Genomic DNA, 20,355 nt, shown 5'->3' with positions numbered 1-20,355 from the left:
ATAATCCTGTTCTGCAGCTGATTTTTAACTTTCTAATTCTCCCAGCAGCGCTGGCTGCAGTTAAACTCTAGGGCTATATTTAGGCTAAAATCAAGTTAACAGGCCCAATCAATTGTTTCCTCAGGTTCCTGCCTTTGTTTGTAGTTCCTGGAGCATAGCTGGCCCACCTGCAGCAGTCGAGCCTCCTCTGGTGTCATACGGCTTGACGACAGAAGCTACAGAACCCAAACGTATTTACCTAAATGTGACATGGGATAGGGCAGGCCCCCAAGCTCAGCGGGTCAGCATTGGGGCAGACCAGACCAGTGGACTTCTCTAAATGGTGATTGGGGAGTGGTTCTGGGTAGACGGTCTGAAGGGCAGCAAGGCCTCACAAATAGGCCATTTCAGCTACACACACCACCAGAAAGTACAGGTGTAAGCCCAGCTCAGCCTAAAACAAGGCCTCAACTGTGGAGGCTGGTGGCTCCAATATCCGTGGGGCAGTGAATCCAGTGGAGTTTCAGTCAGAACCAGTCACAACTCTAAAGGAGCCAACCAACCTGTACTTCCTTTAGAGTTCTGACTCGTTCTGACTGAAATCCGGAGCAGATTCACTGCCCCACTGACATCAGAGCCACCAGCCTCCACTGGGCCTCAATAGGTAATCTGAGTCCAGTGCTCCCACCCCACAGCAAAACTTACTACCATACGATTTATGAATAAAAGCTTCAAGGCAGGACAGAGGGGGAAAAATCAGCAGTAAAACATAAGATACTTGGCAAAAACTACTTGCGAAAACATGTACATTAGGCAAAAATTGTTTACAAAAATGCAGGCGTTAGGAGAAATGTACACAAAAATGCACATGTATTTTCCTGTAAACTTAATTTAAAAAGTCTCAAAGTTCAGAAGAGACAGAACTTCAGATTGGAAAAATGAGAAAGTCAGAGGAACAGATAGATTTCTCTGTCCCTGCTTCCAACAGCTGCCAAGCAAATTCCTCTGGTAAGCCCACAACCAAGAAATTAAAACAATGGCCCTCTCCTATTCCTCAAGAACTAGTATTTGAAAGGTACTTTGCCCTCTCTGAAGGTGTCATATAACTGATGTAGCCATTGATAAACTTATCCTCCCTCGTTTTGTCTTAATTCACACCCATGGCACAACAACAAGCCATGACGTATCTTTGCCCTCTCGCCTTGCACAAAAACAAAAAAGGAAAATAAATGTATACAAACAAGCCCAGGATTGTAGGGGAAATGTTTTCAAGTCTCCTATGTTTCCACTGGAAAGAAAGACTTAAACCAATGTGAGAATCATCTGCAGTCAACCAGGGTGAGTACTTCCTCCCCCAACTGTGCTATTAACATGTCTGAGAAGCTTGAATCGCCATAGCCGAGCACTTGGCAGGAACAATAAAGCAGGAACCACATATTTCAACAGGTTCAAAGTAACCTCAGATGTCAGGAGCAGATGCTCTTGCATACTCCCCCTCCTCCTCCCTCTGGCATCCCCCAGGACTTTTGAACTGGTTTGTGCGTTTCCTTCCCTTCCTCTAATAAGCCAGGGTGCTGGAGAAATTAGCCGGGGAAAGAAAAAGAACAGCGGTAATTACCCTCCCGCCGCCAGCCTGGGAGGCCTATATTAATTGCAGTCTTCTCCTCCAGTCTGGATCCCCCGCTGAGGAGGATACATGCCGGCCCCGGGGTCAATGCTGCATAATGATACCACTTCACCTGCCTCTATGAAGTACACGAAGTCCAAAAATTCATGAGTGCAGATCCCATTCATTCTAACAAGACTCACCCAGAGAAGACACCAATCCGGCATGTGATTTTAATGAGTTAACAAGGACAGCCCCTATCCGTCCTCGGGTTTGGTTCAAGCAGAACTGCTATAAATGCTGCTGTCTTTTGTTGTTGTCGTTGTGGAGGGCTGGTGGGGTACTCCAATGGGGAATGGTCTCAATAATCTGGCCATGTGCATGCATGCAGGACCAGCTGCCAGAAGGGACTTGTGACTTATAAGAACCCCCTCATCCACTCAACATAAGAAGAGCCATGCTGGGTCAGACCAAGAGTCCATCTGGGCCATCGAGTCCAACCCCCTGCTCAATGCAGGAATCCACCCTAAAGCATCCCCGACAGATGGTTGTCCAGCTGCCTCTTGAAGGCCTCTAGTGTGGGAGAGGCCACAACCTCCCTAGGTAATTGGTTCCATTGTCGTACTGCTCTAACAGTCAGGAAGTTTTTTCTGTTCACACAATGGCCAATCAGCTGCCCACTGGAACCCAACAAGCAGGATACGTGTGCAGCAGCACTCTCCACAAGCATATGTGTAATTACACCAGAGTCACGGGCTGTGCAAACATTCTAACTGTACACTGGGGGTAGAGATGTAAAATTTCTGGAAATTTCGAAGCCATGGGAAAAAAACGGGTTTTTTCCGGGGGGTTTCGGGGGGAAACGGAAATTTTTGGAAAAAATGAAATAATGCAATATTAGCACTTTTTACAGATTGAAAGCCACTTTGTTACTTTAGGAACATAAAATGTAATTATGTCCAAGTTGGTTTGGCATAAAATTATTACATTTGGTATATTAAAAGTACAGTGTATTCAAACAATTATTACAAATTTAATTTACTTTTTAAACTTTTTTTTTGTTTGTAACAAATGGAGCTACAAGGTCCTGAGCTGTTAGGAACACCTGAACTGTAAGGAACCTCTTTGATTCTGCCAGTTTATGAGGAGCAGGCAAAAACAATTTAAAAAAACAACAGAAGAAACCACCAACATTAGTAACAAAGAAAATTATTTATGTCTCCGCTAGTCCTTCAGTGTCAAGACATAAAGCTCCCATTCCCATAAAAAGAACTGAGAAAAATGGGGGGGGGGGAACCAAGATTCAATGAATATGCATGAAATTTAATCAGACTCATTTTCTGACCTAAAGCTATCACTATTAGTTTCAATCTCTGGCTTCCATGGAAGTGTCCCCTAGAGGCAGAAATGCATCTTCCTCTTGCATTTGAGAGTTGTAGTCTCAGTTTGCAACCTAGGACTTGCTTGTCCTTGGTGCACAGACATTGTAATAATCTGATACTGTAGTTTTTAGAAATCATTTGAAGAAGTAAATATCTGAACAACTTGTCTTAACATTTACGCAAATTCGCACAAATTTTGGGCATAATTTGCTTATTTGCGTAAATTGGCGAAAATTATGCAATTTGCATAAATGGCAGTTTTAGGGCCAGTTCAGATAACACGTTAGTCAATGCAGTGTGAAAATTCCACTAAGCGGTTGAGCTTTTACGGGGTACTCTCCACACAACATGTTCTAACTCCACCGTTGTGTGATTGTGGGCTCCCGTGGAGTTGAGTAAAAGTCAAAGTGACGTTTGATTGACAGTTCCTCCACCCTCTCTCCTCCCCCACAACCGTTGTGCAGGAACTCTCCTCTGCACAGCGTGGATATTCTGCGTGGAGTGCTTTCCGAAAAAACACCACCACTACATGGAGTTTTCCCGCCACAAAACACATTTCCCAACAGTGGTGCAAAACTCCACCATATTCTAAAACCATCGCTGAGGAACGTGTTGTCTGAACTAAGCCTTAGAAAGAAAGGGAAAAAACAAGGAAGTTCCCACTCGGGGAAATTAGGTGAGCCCAAAATAGGCCAGATTTCCCCACAACGGCCATCCCTAAACCTGAGATGTTCAAGATACTCAACATTCTACTCCAAGTAATAAATTTTGTACTTGTGCAGCGAAATCACAATATCTTCAAGGACTGTTTCTTCCTAGACCTATGAACTTCCATTTGTCATCTTTTATTTATTTATTACATTATCTTGAATCATTGTCAAACATTGCTCTGAAAACTGTAGAAGGAAACAGCACAAAAAAGAAGCTGAGATGAGAGAGAGCTTAAAAACCTTTTTGTTTTCTTTTTTAAGGATTTCTTTATTTTCTTAATTTATATCCTACCCCTCTTCCAAAGAGCCCAAGGTGGTGTACATAATCCTCCTCCTCTCTATTTTACCCTCACATCAACCCTCTCACAAGCAACATCTGAATGATTATTAATTAAATCTGCTCTTTACTTCTGGTGCCCCAAGCTACAGAGAACGCAGTCCGCCCTTATCTGTACAGCTCCATCCTTGGTCACACTAGAGTGTGACCCACACTTAGGAATAAGATAGATGATAAAGGACCCATGTAATCTTATTCTTTTGAAAGGGTATCAGCAGCACAGAAGGTAAACAAACCACAGGTTTCGCAAAATATTGCGGGTCCATCTTAACAAACAGATATTTGGCCAGCAAACAAATATTTGACTTTTTCTGCCATTCTAAGCTTGAATTCAGAGCCATTATCAGCAGCTTTAACTCTGGGAAGAAAATGTCCTTCTTTCATCAATAAAGATAATCAGCAAGAGAAACTCATCCTTCTTTCATCTCCAAAGCACCCACCCACCATCAAGACCAGGTGGGGAGACCTTTCTGAATCTCCGATGAAAGATCCCTTAATTATCATGGCAAAGGACACAAGTCTTTTGAGTATATAGACTAAGTTCAAAGCAGTGACCTCCCTGGGTTTACTCTGCCTACCGGAAAGCCAGAACAAGGCACAAAGGACCAGCCTGACGTCTTGTGTTTGCTGTTTTTCGCAGCTTGTGGTGAGAAGCAGCCTTCCAAAAAAAAAAAAAAAAAAACTGTATTAGTGTAATACCTTTATTACACCTATCAAAAGACCACCAAAAATGTGCAACCTCTCAAGATCTCCAGATCTCAAAAGCTCGCACATTTTTTGTGAACTTTTGGTTGGCCTAATAAAGGTATTACAGTAATATGGATTTTGGAAATTTGCTTATTGTAAATACAGCTACCTTTGCTGCTGCTGCTGCTTCCTTTCCTTAAGCATCTTGTTAAAGCAACTAAACAAAAAACAAAAACAAATGAAGGCTACAATCCTATTCGTGTTTACCTGGAGTAAACTGAACACGATGGTGTTTTTTCCCTGAGCCAACATGCAAAAGATTGCATTGCAAGGCTGCAGACTGACTTATGAGTGAGCAAATCCCATTGATCTCAATGAAACATACTCCTGAAAAATCATGGTCAGGGTTGCCCTGCATGGTCACCTCAGAAGTGAGGTTTATGCGTTGTTGTTTTTCATTTCCTGCATCTGTGCAACACTGACCTGCATCACACATGTTCAAATGTCAACACTCTCTACTCTTTCAAACACGACACCCACTGTTTTCTTCCACAAGAGAGGCTCTGCTCCTCGAGCACAGCACAGATTTCTACAGTTTAAACTGCTCTCAAAGACACAAGAGCAGGTCAAGCCACTTTTTCTGGTCTGTTGGCAATTCTAAGGGCCTGTTCACTACACACTAACCCACACTCAGTGGTCAAGTGTGGCTTGTTGCTGAACCATAGGTTGATTGTTGAACCAGCGGTTAGCATATTGTCTGAACTCAGGACAATTTCCGCAAGGTGGCTTCTTAATCACGCAGTATGGCTTGTAAACCATCCTGAACAACCCATCAACAAACCATGGGTTCTCAACACAGCTTATATGAGAAAAAGAAACCACACTGCACAGTTAACAAGCCACTCTGTCCTAGGTTCAGTTAACACGCTAAACCACGGTTCAACCAACAACTCACACTCAACTACTGAATGGAGTTAGCATGTTGTGCAAATCCAGTTTAATATTCTTTAGTATAATGGAAAGAGAACAGGCCAGTTTTGCAGATTACTGTGTAAGCAAAACAAGGGACGATGCACTCAATTTAATAATGGATTTCTTCTTATACTTTCTTTCCTGCCTTAACAACATTCTTGCATATGCAACAATTAAAGGAGAGTCTAGGGCTGCCAAAGGCTGTTACTGTTTGACTAGTCCTCCTGTGAGTTTAATAGCAGCCTGACAGATAGAGAAACTTAGCAGGTGAAGCGCTCCTTAGCATGAAGATAGAAGTGATATGAAAACCATATCCTGCTTAATTTCTGCCTGGCAGAAAATGTCACCTGATTAATTTCTGCCTGGCTATGTCAAACGTAAAGCAGTAATAAAGCAGGCTGCCAAGGAAAATAATAACTAAACAGCTGTCGCATCAGGCATCAAAACTTTGACAAGCTTGTTTCATAGATAAGACTGCAGATAGATAAAACTGCACATAATCCTCTTACTCCCAAGTAATCCTGAAACAAGTCCAGAGACAATTCTGTGGAACTGTACAACTGACAGAGAGAAGGGTGGGTGATGAAAAACATAAGGAAGCCTATATTTATTTTAGAACTTAAAAACTAACTCCACTCCTGAAGGAGAAGGTTATCAATGGCTACTAGTCCTGATAGCTATGTGCTAGCTCCTGTATCAGAGGCAGAAAGCCTAAATACACCAGTTGATGGGGAACATGGGCAAGAGAGTAATTTTGCACTCATGTCCTACTTATGGATCTCCTGCCCACAGCTGGTTCGCCACTGTGTGAACAGACTGCTGGACTAGACGGACCCTTGGTCAGATCCAGCATGGCTCTTATGATCTTAACATCAATAAAACAGCTGTTGGGAATTAGTCATTAGTCAGGAGAAAAGAACCACTTTCTGCAAACCCTAAAAATAAAGTAGTGTCAGTGCATGCTAACCTGATCGCAGCTGGAAGGGCATTCCATAGGATGGGAGCCACCAAGCAGATCTCCAACCCATGTGGGACACCAGACATGTTAGTGAGCAGGATGATCCTGATCCCAAGACGATGATCGATTGCCACTACCTTAATTATCTTTAAAGGGGGATTAGGCAAATCCATGAAGAACAGGTCTAACAATGGCTATAGTTATGATGGCTCTATGGACTTTCCAAGATCAGGAAGCCAGGATGCCTCTGAATACCAGCAGCCTGGGAGTAAGAACGTGAGTAGGCTAGGCCTCTCATCCTACTTGTGAGTTTCTTGGAGGTCTCTGATTGGCCACAATGGGAAACAGGATGCTAGACTGGATCTAAGGAGACCAAAAGCAGTTCTTAAAATGTCTTCACCTGGTGCCAAAAGGAGAGTGACGTCAGTGTAAGGTGAGGCTCTCCGGGGGTGGAGCATTCCACAAATGGGGCACCACCATTGAAAAGGCCCTCTCTTGTAATCATCCACCTCACCTACTTTGGCAGGGGTACCTGGAGGCAGGTCTCAGATAATGATGTTAATGTTTGGGTAGGTAAATATGGGAGGAGACATTCCTTCAGCTAACCTGGCTCCAGGGCCTTTGAGACTTTAAAACATTTGAATTGGGCCCAGAAACAGACTGGCAACCAGTGCAGATGGACAAATACTGTTCCTTCACACAGTCCTGCTGAATGCTCTGAGAACATTTCAGGACTACTCAGAAGTAAATGGGCTGCAATCTTACCTCCAGAACACGTTTTTCAAGGCTTTTCAATGCTGCTATATAGCAGCTATTAAGTGATTACTTTACTCAGCACACTTTTGAAAACCAGAAGAAAAAAAGCTGGAGGGTGGGGGGACGGATTTATTTCCCTATCATCAAGTACTTATCAGAGGGTGTTCCTCTGAGACTGGCACAAATGAGACCACACAAACAGGTCGTTGAGGGGAGGGGAAGAGGAGGGTCCCCTCACCTGAGCACCTAAGTAAGAGCCATTGACTTTTGGAGCGAGCACTATTCTATTGATTCCCTGTGACAAAGGCCTGTTTATAGACAAGACCCACATTACCTGAAACGAAGGCAAAGATCCCCCCACCCACCCACCGACGACCCGATCAGAACAAGAACCATTTAAGCATTATGCACTGCCTGCAGGGCCATTATGCCCTATATGTGAACAATGGAAAATTAACCTTCTATTCACTAACCGGACTAATGGAAGTCTAGCAGTTCTGCCTTTGACATTTCTCGTTTCACATGAAAGAAACAAAAAGGAATGATCTGAACCCCGCTCAAGCCAACATAAAAAGACTTCCTGCCCTCGCCCTCCTCCTGCCCACCCACCGCCCCAGCCCGATCTCAATAGGCTTCACATCAAACTCCGAAACTTGAACATTCGATCCCTGCAGTCTGACACCAGATTACAATGCCACCCCTAAAGACAACTATATTTAGATTCTATGGGAATTGCACTCGATCGTACAGGAACTCTTTGAATGAAAATGAAGGTCAAGGGAAAGGGGGGGGGCTTCCGCTGCAGGCCCTCCTTTCTCTCCTGCCTCATTCTTGCAAATATCCAGAGAAGCATTGTTTGGAAAACAATGTGTACTTCCAATGTGGTTGTGATGATGATGATGATGATGATGATGATGATGATGATTACAAAATCACAACTTCACACACGTTTTTAAGGGAATCTTAAATTTCTAGGAGCTTCACATGTTTCATCCTACAGTGTAGGGCGACCATATGAAAAGGAGGCCAGGGCTCCTGTATCTTTAACAGTTGTATAGAAAAGGTAATTTCACCAGGTGCTGCATGCCTACAAATGACACCTGCTAAAATTCCCTTTTCCATACAACTGCTAAAGCTACAGGAGCCCTGACCTCCTTTCTATAGGGTCACCCTACTACTGTCTCTTGCCAAGCAGCACGTGGCCCTCCAGATGTTTTGGCCTACAATTTTATGGCTCAGGGGTAGGGCACATGCTTTGCAGGCAGGAGGTCCCAGGTTCAATCCCCAGCTTTTCCAGGTAGGGCCTGAAACTAAGGTGACCATATGGAAAGGAGGACAGGGCTCCTGTATCTTTAACCGTTGTATAGAAAGGGGAATTGCAGCAGGTGTCATTTGTATGCATGCAACACCTGGTGAAATTCCCTCTTCATCGCAACAACTAAAGCTGCAGGTGTCTTGCCCTCTTTTGTATCTGGTCAAAAAGGCAGGGCTCCTGCAGCTTTAATTATTGTGATGAAGAGGGAATTTCACCAGGTGCTGCATGCATACAAATGACACCTGCTGAAATTCATAGATTCATAGAATAGCGGAAGGGGCCTACAAGGCCATCGAGTCCAACCCCCTGCTCAACGCAGGAATCCACCCTGTATTTGTATTTGAAAAGTCCCTTTTCAATACAATGGTTAAAGATAAAGGAGCCCTGTCCTCTTTTTCATATGGTCACCCTACTGAAACCCTGGGGAGCTGCTGTCAGACAGTATCACCAACACTGGGCTAGATGGACTGACTCAATATCAGTTTCCATCACTTCTCACCACTGAATGTGCTGGCCAAGGCTGGTGGGACTTGTAGCCCAGAACACCTGGAGTGCCACAAGTTGCCCACCCATGCCTTTAACACCTGGAGATAAAGATCTTGAAAAGCCTTTGCACAATCTTATTACGGCCAATGGCTTGCTTAAAGGTAAGCATGACACTGGAATGATATATTCCTAATAGGACGCAATGCATTGATTGATTCTGGGCATGATCTAGGCCAGCCTTCCCCCCATCTGGAGCTTTCCAGGTATTTTGGGCTTGAACCCCCATCAACCTCAGGCAGGATGGCAATGGTCAGGAATGCTAGGAGTTGTTGTCCAAAACATCTGGAGGACACCAGGTTGGGGAAGGCTAAGCTAGGTGAAGCTGACCATGGTGAAGCCCCACTGATTTCAATGGCAGAGCTTCAAAACACGCTTAACAAAGCGACCCTACACATGTTTATTCTGAAGTCCCACTGGACTCAATGGAGCTTATTCCCAGACAAGTGTGCCTACAACTGCAGGGTAACTCTCCCATTAAAACCAGCAGGGATCAGAAATGTTTGACTTTAACCAGATCATTCCCAATATTATCAACAGTAAGCATAGCCGGACACCTCTCAGAGATTCTTTAAGTAAGGCTTCTGCAACCTGGTGTCATCCACGCTAGCTAGGAATGATGGGAGTTGTTGTCCAACATATCTGGAAAGCACTACGTTGAGGAAGGCTGATTTAGGCACAGGGCACCTTGTCCAATTCTATCTGTCTCTTGCAACTGTTCACGCTTCCATGGGGAAATCCCAGCTCACACTTAATTATTACATGTATATACAGCTCCATAGCCGAACCTCTCTGGGCAGTTTTCAAAGATTAGAGTGATGTTTATTTATTATATTTAAATATATTTAAATCTCACCCTTCCTCCAAAGAGAGCCCACAATGGCAGACATGGAGTGGTCCCCAAGTGGTCTCCATTCAGGCATAGACAAGCCTTGGGCCTGTAAGGTTCAACAAGGTTGCTTCACCGTGTGTCGACAGGTCATGCCCTCGGCTCATACGACAATCAGTAGCAGCAAGCTACTACAATATATGCAAGAAACAGGCAGGAGAACTGTCTATAGCAAAAATTATCCTCACCTTTAAGGGATAACTTAAGCCAGAAGTACTTCTTTCAGCCCCAGTGTCAAATTCTATTTTGGAGAATCTCTCCAGGACCACCTTCTAATAGTGGGCGGGGCTGAAAGCAAAAAAGGGTGGAGCCAAAAAATACCATAAATGCCAGCATATTTTAGCTTAAAGGCTTTGCTGCCAGTGACTAAGCCTTAAGAGAGGAATTTCAACATTTCAGAAAGGGGGAGAATTGCACATAAAAGCCTAGAAACAACCAGCTAGGGGAAGGGGTGGGTAAGAGATGGGGATGTGGCCATCTAAGGAACCGGGAGGACCAAATTGGGACTCCAGGATGGCCGGATTTGGCCCCCAGGCTGCAGGTTCTGCACCCCCAATTTAAGCCCTGTTTACACATAACTCACATGTAAGGCATTCACATGGTGAAGCATGAACGAGGCTTTGCTTCTGGCCACACACCCCAATGCTGCATGCTGGGCTAGTCCCACCTTCCAGTATCCACTGGCTGAGCGCGGTCCTCTGAAAAGGAACCTTTTACATGTGAGGAGCTGCTCATGGCTAAGGCATCTACCCCATCAGGATGTTCATGCAATCAGGTGTCCTGATCAGGTGAAATTCCTACATGCAGGAAGCTGATCACATGAAGGGAATTCCTTTGCTTGTGGGTTTCCCATGAGCAGCTGGATGGCTACTGTGTGAACAAGAGTGCTGGATTAGAAGGACCCTTGGCCTGATCCGGCATGGTTCTTCTTATGTCCTTAAGACCATGCCCATTTTGCCGATGTCAGAGGGCAGGGACAGCCTGGGGATGCGATGCCAAGGGCGGATCCAGAATCGCCCTACTCCAGCTCCACCACATGTCTGCCTCGCATTTGAGTAACCTGTGAACCAGGCTGTAGACAACCAGCCTACCAAGTGGTGAAGCATACTACAAAAAGTTACGATTTGGTAAACCATCATCAGCCTTTATAAGAAGAAATGCATGATGTGTCCTCATTATCTCAGGGAGCTCCACCTCCCACAAATAAGCCTCCCCCAAATTGTAGATCAGGTTACAAGACTCTGCTGGAGGTACCAACTGGTACAGATGCCAGGTTGGTCTCCAGAAGAAGCAGGGCCTTTTCAGCAGTGGCCATGGAACTGCCTTCCTCAGGATAGTCAGCTGACTATAGCAGCATGGATATGAATCCCCTCCACATTTAGTCAATGGTGGGGGAAGTGGGATCATACCATATCTCCATCCTGACACCAGCGCACCAACTGACCACACCCACAAACAGGCATTCATTTGGCATTAGTGAGAAAATAACCCTGCATGTTCACACACTTTCAGGAACCTTATCTAATCATGATGAAGATGAGCTAGTCAAGCTCTGAGGCAGACTGTACCACTTCAGGGGAGGATCACATTTTTGAATGTTCCAGTGTTTAAAAAACAAACAAACATCACAACAGTGAGAGAACTAGCCCAGAACATTTTGCCCCGATGAGCTAATTTTCTGTTTTAACATGGGCCAGATCTACACCAAGGCCGTAGCTAGACCTAAGGTTTATCCCCGGATCATTCCGGGTTCGTCCCTGCCTGAGCGCTGGATGCCCTGTGTGGCACTTAAATGAACAGGTTTGACCCCAGGACAATCCTGGGATAAAACCAAGAAAAATATGACACTCTGAAACCAGTTTGAAACCTGTATATGGATTGTGTCCTGGGCCCCAACAGTTGTCACTACTGTTATAAACCGTTTTAAAGCAGCCGTGTAGATCCTGCCATGGAGGAGCATTCAAAAATGGTATCTCTCCCCTCCAGTCTGAAGTGGAGCACTCACTTCTGTCACAATCAAAACAAGAAATAAAGCAATAAACTCTCAGAAAACACTGTTGTTAGAGCAAGACCTGCCAACCACCCCTGACATTACAATAACCCCATGACTCATGGATGGGAATGCCCATAATGCAGCCTTCCCAAACCTGGTACCCTCCAGATGTTTGGACTTCAACTCCCATCAGCCCCAGCCAGCATGGCCATTAGTCAGGGATGATGGGAGTTCTGCTTAGGCTGCCATAATGGATTCAATGCATATCTGCACACAGACAGGGCACATGCCTTTTACAGGCAATATAGAAGTCCACACTTCTATCATAATGGCAGGCATTTTGCTAGTTAGAGTGAAATACACATACATACATGCTATGCCAATAACAGATAACATTCAAAACACGCAGGAATGTGTCTGGTCCTATGCAATAGGCAGAGATATCCACCAGCATACAGAGGCATGACTATACACGGACTTCTACACAGCGCCTCTGGAGTGTGAGAAATACCTTGAAACTCGTTCAGGGGTCTAGCAAAGGTTCTCCATAGTGTAAAACAAGCACAAAGATATGCACACAGCTATTTGTACCGTGTTCAGAGAGTCATATTAGCTATTCTGCAATATGCCCCGATACCCTGCTGCGTTTAAAGAGAAGCACTCGTAGAAATACCAAGCACCAAGGATATAAAAGGGAATTATGGTGATTGTTTAGAGCTTTGCACAGCTAAAGCAGAGCGTTATATGCAAGCATCATGCAATGTTCCGAACATATCGGAATATGTACATTATCTTAACGGGCGATAAAATAACCAGCTCCCAGGGGTGTACACAGTGATCCTTTGGGGATAAAAGTTCCAAGTGTTTTGCAGAACTACACAAAGAACAACTTGCCAAGTCGATCAGGACAGTGTGCAAAGTGCAAACAGGTACCGGCTGCTCATCCGTTGAGGCTACGGGTTTGGAGAGGGAATGCCCTACCTCCTGCACTAACAGACAAAGGGGTTTAGCAATCCAGAGCAAAGCGAAGCAGCGCACCCAGTGCAGTCTTCCCAGACGCGTCCAAGCGCTAGGCAGCGTGGGCACATAACCCTCCTACACAGTCCGCAATGGGATACACAGAGTTCCCAAAGAAGTGCATCGTTTACATATTCCCGCCGGCAAAATACGGCAAGTTGTGCGCTATCGCGTCCCCAGGAGTTTGGCTGCACCATGCAAAGAGCGGCAATTCTTCTAGGTATCAAAACACGGGTACCATACGTTAAATGCAATGGAGGGGGTTGGAGTTGGGAATTTTATCAGTGCACAGCGAGCAGTAACGTATACGGTTCCTAAAGCAATATTTCAAAGAGGGGGGGGATGGGAAGCAGCTTCACATTGTTTGGGAAGACATATCCCGCTTTGCAACACGGTGCAACGAACATTCATCAGTGCGGTTGTTGGGCGACAGAGCCAGGCATGGCATGGCACGAAGCGGGCAAAGCGCAAAAGCCAGCGCGCAGGAATGCACGCACATCGACCATGCGGTTGCAAGGGACGTACACCGAGAGTGCGCTTGGCTTGGCTGTTCGCTGCGTGCAACGTGCCGTGCACGCAGCTGGATGAAAAAGAGGAGACTTTGGCCCCGTGCAAAACGTCGGGGTCCGAAAGCCGCCCCTCCGCCGCGGCCGCCGCCCGCCGCCCGCTCCTCCCCTCCCGCCGCACAACCTACCGGCGGGGCCAGGGGTTTGCAGCCGGCGGCCAGCTTCAGCGCTTGCCTCTTGAGCTCGGCCAGCTTGGCTTGGCAGCTTCTGCACCATCCTCCTTTGGCGGCTCTCTCGAAGTGGCCCAGCTCGCCGCCCGGGCCCGCGGCGGCCCCGGCTCCCTCCGGAGGGGGGCGGCTGCCGCAGCGGTCTTCGGGGGCTGCCGGCTGCAGGAGCCTCTTCCGCGGCGGGAGCTCCAGCGAGAGCGGCGGCGGCGGTTCGCGCCGAGGGCTGCCCTCGGCTACCTGGAAGAGAGCAAACGGAGAGAGGCGGTCAGGCGAAGTGCAACGAGAGAGACGTGGGAACGCGGCCGGCCCAGGAGATCAAAATCCGCTACGAAGCTCCATCCAGCCCGGCACGGCTCCGGAGGACTGAACCCCGATTGCAAACGGCGGTTGCGAACCACCCCGATTGCAAAGCTCCTGGAGTCCGATGGGCTCTGCAGCTCCCTTCCCACTTACCCCGGGCACCGGTGGCATGTCCGAACCCGACCCAACAACCTCCCGGCTCCAGCGGACGAGCAGATCCGACCGACGCTGGCGGCGGCTATAATAAATGCAATAACGCCGAGGCGAAATCTAAAGCCCTCGGGCCCGGGCTATCCAGCATGTCCATCGCGAACCGAGAAGTCCCGGGACAGAAGCAGCAGCAGCCCGCTGCAGAACCCAGCTTTCGCTTTCCTCCGTCCGCTTTGGCACTTCGCAAACAGGAGAAGAAAAAAGCCGCTACAGAACTCTGTGTCTCTCTCTCACGCGCGCTCCGGCTGCTACGTGATGTTTCCTCCCATGTTGTAAAGGCAGGGAAAGTTTAGGGTTGCAAAGTTAAAGGAGAGAAGTCCAGGACGGAGCTGAGGGGGAGGAGACCGGCGCAAAGGGGAGGGAGAAGAGGAGGAACTTAAGCCTTACCCTCTCCCGCACTCCCCCCACACCCCCAGCACAGAAACGAGACTGAGATCACAGACAAGAGCACGGGGAAACCCTGGAGGGGCGGTGTTAGCAGAAGAGACGCGAGAGCGCTTTGCTTAACAGCTGGAGTTTCCTTTCCTCGCAGTTTTTGCTGGTTTCTAAACCGACGTGCCTCCGGTTTGGGGTGGGTGTGCTCGGAAGGTTTCGTGGCATGGCCTGCAAATCTTGTGTCTCTTATGCCAGTTTCCTCTAGGACTGGCTTAAAGGCTGGTTTTAAGTTTTTTTTATAAGGTTACTGTTGTTTTCATGCTTTTTATGTTTTTAAAATTTGTCTATTGGTTTTTAATGTTTACTGTTTTTAACTTTTGTAAACCGCCCAGAGAACTTCAGCTATGGAGCAGTATATAAATGCAATAAATAAATAAATAAAACCAAGAGGGCAAACTCTAGGGTGGACGCCATTCTTTAAAAGTTGCTTCACTGGCTTGTGTGGGCAAAACAGCTTTTAAAAAATGAATACATAGAATCATAGAATCATAGAATAGCAGAGTTGGAAGGGGCCTACAAGGCCATCGGGTCCAACCCCCTGCTCAATGCAGGAATCCACCGTAAAGCATCCCTGACAGATGGTTGTCCAGCTGCCTCTTGAATGCCTCTAGTGTGGGAGAGCCCACAACCTCTCGGCGGAGATCCATAAACTCAGCACTGGTCACCACCCAAATTGCAGTGGCCTAATGGGCCTTGTCTTGAATAGAAAACCTTAAGATAGCCCTAAGCCTGCAACCTCTAAGTCTGTGCTTGTGCACAAACCGCCTCTTTATTTGCAAGTAAGTCAGTGTCTCCATGCACACATGATGTTTCAAAAATGATTGGGGGGGTGTCTTTCTTTTTTTCTTTTGAAATTTTAGGAAATTAATATTCTATTTCCCTCCCCCACATGCAATAGTCCAGGCATTCAATAATTATAATAAATCAAGGCAGAAAAATGCAGAATACATTATTCACATGAACCAGAGAGACTGATATGCTACAGGAAGAGTTTTATGACGTTGAACGTTACCAACATACATAATAAATTGATACCAATCCATAGCGAATGTAGCGTGTTTCCTACTTCCTTTTGCCAGTTGTAAATTGTTTGTTATTTTTTCTGACAAGGCAAACTTCCAAACCTGAGTCCACCAAGCATCCAATGAAACTCCTCTTAAGTCCTTCCGAAACTGAGCAATGACAGGTTAACCTGCCACCAACAAAAATCCAGCCAATGGCTTAAAGGAGCAGTTTTTTATTTCCCAGAAATAGGCCTAAAAGTGCCAACTCTGGTGTTCTCTCCAATGGCTATCCAAGTATCTTATCAATTTCTCCAAAGACTTCAGTCCAAAACTTTGCCACTTTTACACAGGACCATCACATATGCTGGGTGGATCCTGGTTCCATGCAGCCCATCCAGCACAATCTTGACAATTCCAAATTGATTGTGACTTTTGAGTGCAATCCTATGCCTGTGTAGACAGAAAAGAGCCCTACAACTGCAAGCATTTGCCAGCCAGCCAGGCTGACAGTTTTCTGTCAACATGCAAAGGATTGCACCCATAGTTTGCATTGTTACAGCTTCAGCAGTAAAGGTTATCCGAGCTCACAGTAATAAGCTTTGGAGTTTACCAGCTATGTTAGGAGTTATAGCAAACTCCCTGTGAATTATGGGATGTGCAGTCCCACACATCTGGAGGGCATGAGGTTGGGGAAGCCTGAACTATAACCTTTTGAGTGTCCAAATAAATTGTGTAGTTTACATTTCCTCTTCCCCCCCGCCCCACCTTCTCTTTTTCTGTCTCTCTCCACCCCTCTCTGTCTGAGCAAGGATTCCAAAAGGGGAGAGGTCACGACTGAACCTTAATGCAAAGGTAAGCAACTGGCAGACTGGATTAGACCAAGGGTCCATCTAGTCCAGTACTCTGTTCACACAGTGGCCAAGGAGCTGTTGACCAGGGACCCACAAACTGGGCACAAGTGCAAGAGCACCCTCCCACCCATGTTCCCCAGCAACTGGTATATATAGCCTGACTCCTAGGCCAATTCTGTCCTGTTCCCCAAATGCCAAGGAAAAAGCAAGATGTGGATAAGCTGCAGCATCTGCAATATTGGAACATGGTAGCTGGTAGCCTGTCTAACCAGCTCCTTCGTCAAAGTGGTCATTCAGGGGGGGTAGGATGTTCACTGATAGAGGAATGAGGCTCCCGGTTTCTCTTAAGAACGTACGGGACTCCTAAACCCTCCAAGGACCCTGTTGGACAGTGCAGACTCAATGAACTGTTCTTCGGACACGGTATAAGGGAGGGTGCTGTTGCACTAATGTCCTGCTTGTAGGTTTCCCAAGGGCAGCTGTTTGGCTACTGTGTGAACAAAATAATGCTAGACTAGATGGACTCTTGGTCTGCCCCATGGCTCTTCTTACGTTCTTAAAGCCATTGAACTGCAGCCTGCATGGCCATGAATAGGAGTTGTACTGCAACACCCATGATCCCCATTGGCCATGCCGGCTGGTGTAAGATTATTTCTTCATTTGAAATTTTACTGAATATGTGTAAGATTGGGGTTATAAAAGTTCATTGGCATAGCTTAGAGAAAGAAGCTTTGGGGGGGGCAAAGAATGGGTTTAAATGGGTGTACAAGTGATAAGGTTAATGCTTTAATATCAAAGGGGCAAGTAGGCATACACACATAGAACACTGTATTGGGTTTGGATGCTTTACTTTGGATAAGGCCTTATAGAAAATGATTTGATATTGTTCAATGACATTACTCATGAGAACTTGCAACTTGGTATTGCTCAAAAGATATGTGATATGTACTAACTGGAACTAGGAGAAGGGTCCAGGGTGAAGGACATGTGAGGTTGTGGTTGGAAAAATAAGAGCCAGACAACCACAAGAACAGGGGACTTGACCTTTCATTGTCATAAACAACTACCTGAGAAAGGGGAGGAGGTTTTCAGGAGAGGTTGGCCTAAATTATGAGGTGGTCCAATGGGTTACATGGGTTTTCAACAAGGGGGGGAATTCCCCCCCAGGGGGGAATTTTAGGGTTCCAGGGGGGAATTGGGACCACTATTCAGCAAAGTATGATGTCCTGTAGATTATGTCTTCCTACACATGTTATTAAAAACGTCCCAGAAAAGTGTCATGTCGTCTGCAAAAGCCAGGCCTTTGCTTTCTTTTCCCTCCCTCCCTTGCAATCCTAGAACTTTCAAGCTTCCCATTTAAAGGGGCAATGCAAAAATGTGGGAGCTGAGAATGTAAAAGGGGCCATGCTTTGCGTTGCCCCTTTAAATGGGACTAATATAGAAAAAAATAAAAGATTTTCAATATTATATGCATATTATTTGGGATGCACCTTTTGAGTTATCTTGGGAAGGGGGGAATTATATTCTGAACAATGGTGAAAGGGGGGAATGGAGCAAAAAAGGTTGAGAACCACTGGTTTAGGAGTTTAGAGGACGTCAATAGGAGGAATTGATGATGTCAAATTGGGCATTTAAGGCTGAGCACAGAGGGATAAGATGTCTTCCCTTTCCCTCAGACATGGTTTGGGCTTGCCTGGGAGTCCCTCTGTGGAAAAGAGCTTCTTTACAGAGTCTGTGTTTGTCTGTCTTTGTTTGTGTTTGTCTATGTTTGTCTTGTTCTCCAAATCTGCCAGACTTGTGTGTATGTTCTTTTAATTTGCTTTGCTGAATGGAGGTTTGTATGTGTGTGTGTTTGACTTTAACTTTCTTTAATTGTTTTAATTAATGTTTTAAAGTTACAACAGTTTCATTGTGCTTGTGAGGCTGGGTGAAGTCAATCATTCTGGATGTCTATCTCCGGATCTTCTTTACACCTTCTATAGTGGGGAATTTAAAGATTACTGTTACAAGGTATGCGCCTATGTTCTGTGCCTCTTAAAAAGACCACCAGAAAATTCCTCCAATGGGAGTCGCAGGCCAATGCATCTGGAAGGTACCAGGTTGGGGAAGACCAGTGACTCTTTCTATGGCTCACATCCATCCAATGGGGCTGCCTAACGGAAAAACGAAATGAGACAATGGTGAAGTCTTTGGGGACTTTTTAGTTTAGAAAAACGGATGTCAAAGTGGGGAGGTAATAAAGAGTTTTAGACAATTATGCATAATGGTGCGGAGGGTTTTTCTCCCTTTGACGCTAGAACTCATAGTCACCCAATGAAACTGACTTGCATAAGATTTAAGGCAGACAAGAAAAAGTACCTCTTTAACACTGTACTTAAAGCGTGGGATTCACTGTCAGATAAGGTGGGGGTGGCCACTAGCTTAGATTTAAACAGGGATTAGAGGCAAATTCAAGGAAGATTGACCTATCAACAGCCCTGATGGCTGAACGGAATCTGTGCCTTCAGAAGCGGTTTAGTGCCAGATTTTGGCTTCTGGGGACAAACAGTGAGGCTGTCCCTTTCATGTCCTTTGCATGGGCTTCCTAGTAGCATCTGGCTGACCACTCTTGGTAGCAAGATAGTGGGCTAGACAAACTTTTGGTCTGATGCTGCAGGGCATAAACCCTTAGCTTGACCAGCCTTCCTCAACCTGGTGTCCTCCAGATGTTTCGGACTACAACTCCCATCAGCCTGCAGCCAGCATGGCCAGTGGTCAGGATGATAGGAGTTGTAATCCAGCACATCTATTATTATTATTATTATTTATTTATATAGCACCATCAAGTACATGGTGCTGTACAGAGTAAAACAATAAAATAGCAAGACCCTGCCACAAAGGCTTACATTCTAATAAAATCCGGTTGGAGAAAGCTAGTTTAGACAGTCCATATGCCATAAATACAAGATCACAGTGACCCCGTTCAGACGACACGCTAAGCCAAGGCGGTTAAGGATTTTGAGCCAAACATTATGGCTCAGCATGTCATGTGAACCATTCCTAACCATGGTGGCTACATAACCACAGTTTAAACATGCTCACTAACCACTTGCTGCCAAAGGATTAGCAGTCTAACCATGGCTTAGCATGTTGTCTGAACAGGCCCACTCTTGTTTCATTGATTAGGGTTTCATTGATTCAGAACAATTGTCACTCTGGGGCAAGTTCTTGATCCATCTCACCCAGCACTACCCTCGCTGGCCGGTAACAAGCAACTCTCCAATAGCTTAGTTCCAGTTCACACAGTGGTGTCAGCTATGGTGAATGTGTGAAGGGGGAGGTGAACATGTCTAAACACTCACTCAGGCATACCTGTTGGAGAGTCACAATTAGGGCCATGCAAGCCATCGATTCAGAAACCCAAGCCCTTGGCAGCCATTTTATGACAGAACCGCCCCTTTAAAGCACAGCCCTAGGATTCCGTAATGGGGAAACAGCCCACAACTCCAGCATGCGCTGCCTTGGAGGACTGGACTTAACGAGGCCCAGGGACAGTGGGCACTAGTGGCCTCACCGCTGCCACTAACACGATCGCCCGTCCGCAAGTGTGATCCAGGATGCACAAGTCCCTGGAGGGGGTCACCACATGTTCTGCGAGCACCCCCACAGCCCCAAGAGCTGCCCACTTCTAGTAAAGGC

The 20,355-nt window shown here is 46.0% G+C and overlaps 1 protein-coding gene across 1 annotated transcript in view; it reads right to left on the bottom strand.

The window, feature by feature from the left end:
• Window positions 1-14,357, bottom strand: part of KIF26A (kinesin family member 26A) — a 171,412-nt gene extending 157,055 nt beyond the window's left edge. The window contains exons 1-2 of the mRNA XM_063118120.1: window positions 14,331-14,357; window positions 13,839-14,114 (exon numbers count right to left, since the gene is read on the bottom strand). Of these exons, the coding sequence (XP_062974190.1) occupies window positions 13,839-14,114; window positions 14,331-14,348 (294 nt within the window). The 5' untranslated portion in view covers window positions 14,349-14,357. The remainder of the gene's footprint in view (window positions 1-13,838; window positions 14,115-14,330) is intronic.
• Between the last annotated feature and the right edge of the window lie 5,998 nt (window positions 14,358-20,355).

This window comes from Elgaria multicarinata, chromosome 2, assembly GCF_023053635.1.
Source record: "Elgaria multicarinata webbii isolate HBS135686 ecotype San Diego chromosome 2, rElgMul1.1.pri, whole genome shotgun sequence".
NCBI lineage: Eukaryota > Metazoa > Chordata > Lepidosauria > Squamata > Anguidae > Elgaria > Elgaria multicarinata.
This window is presented reverse-complemented; position numbering and strand designations above follow the sequence as displayed.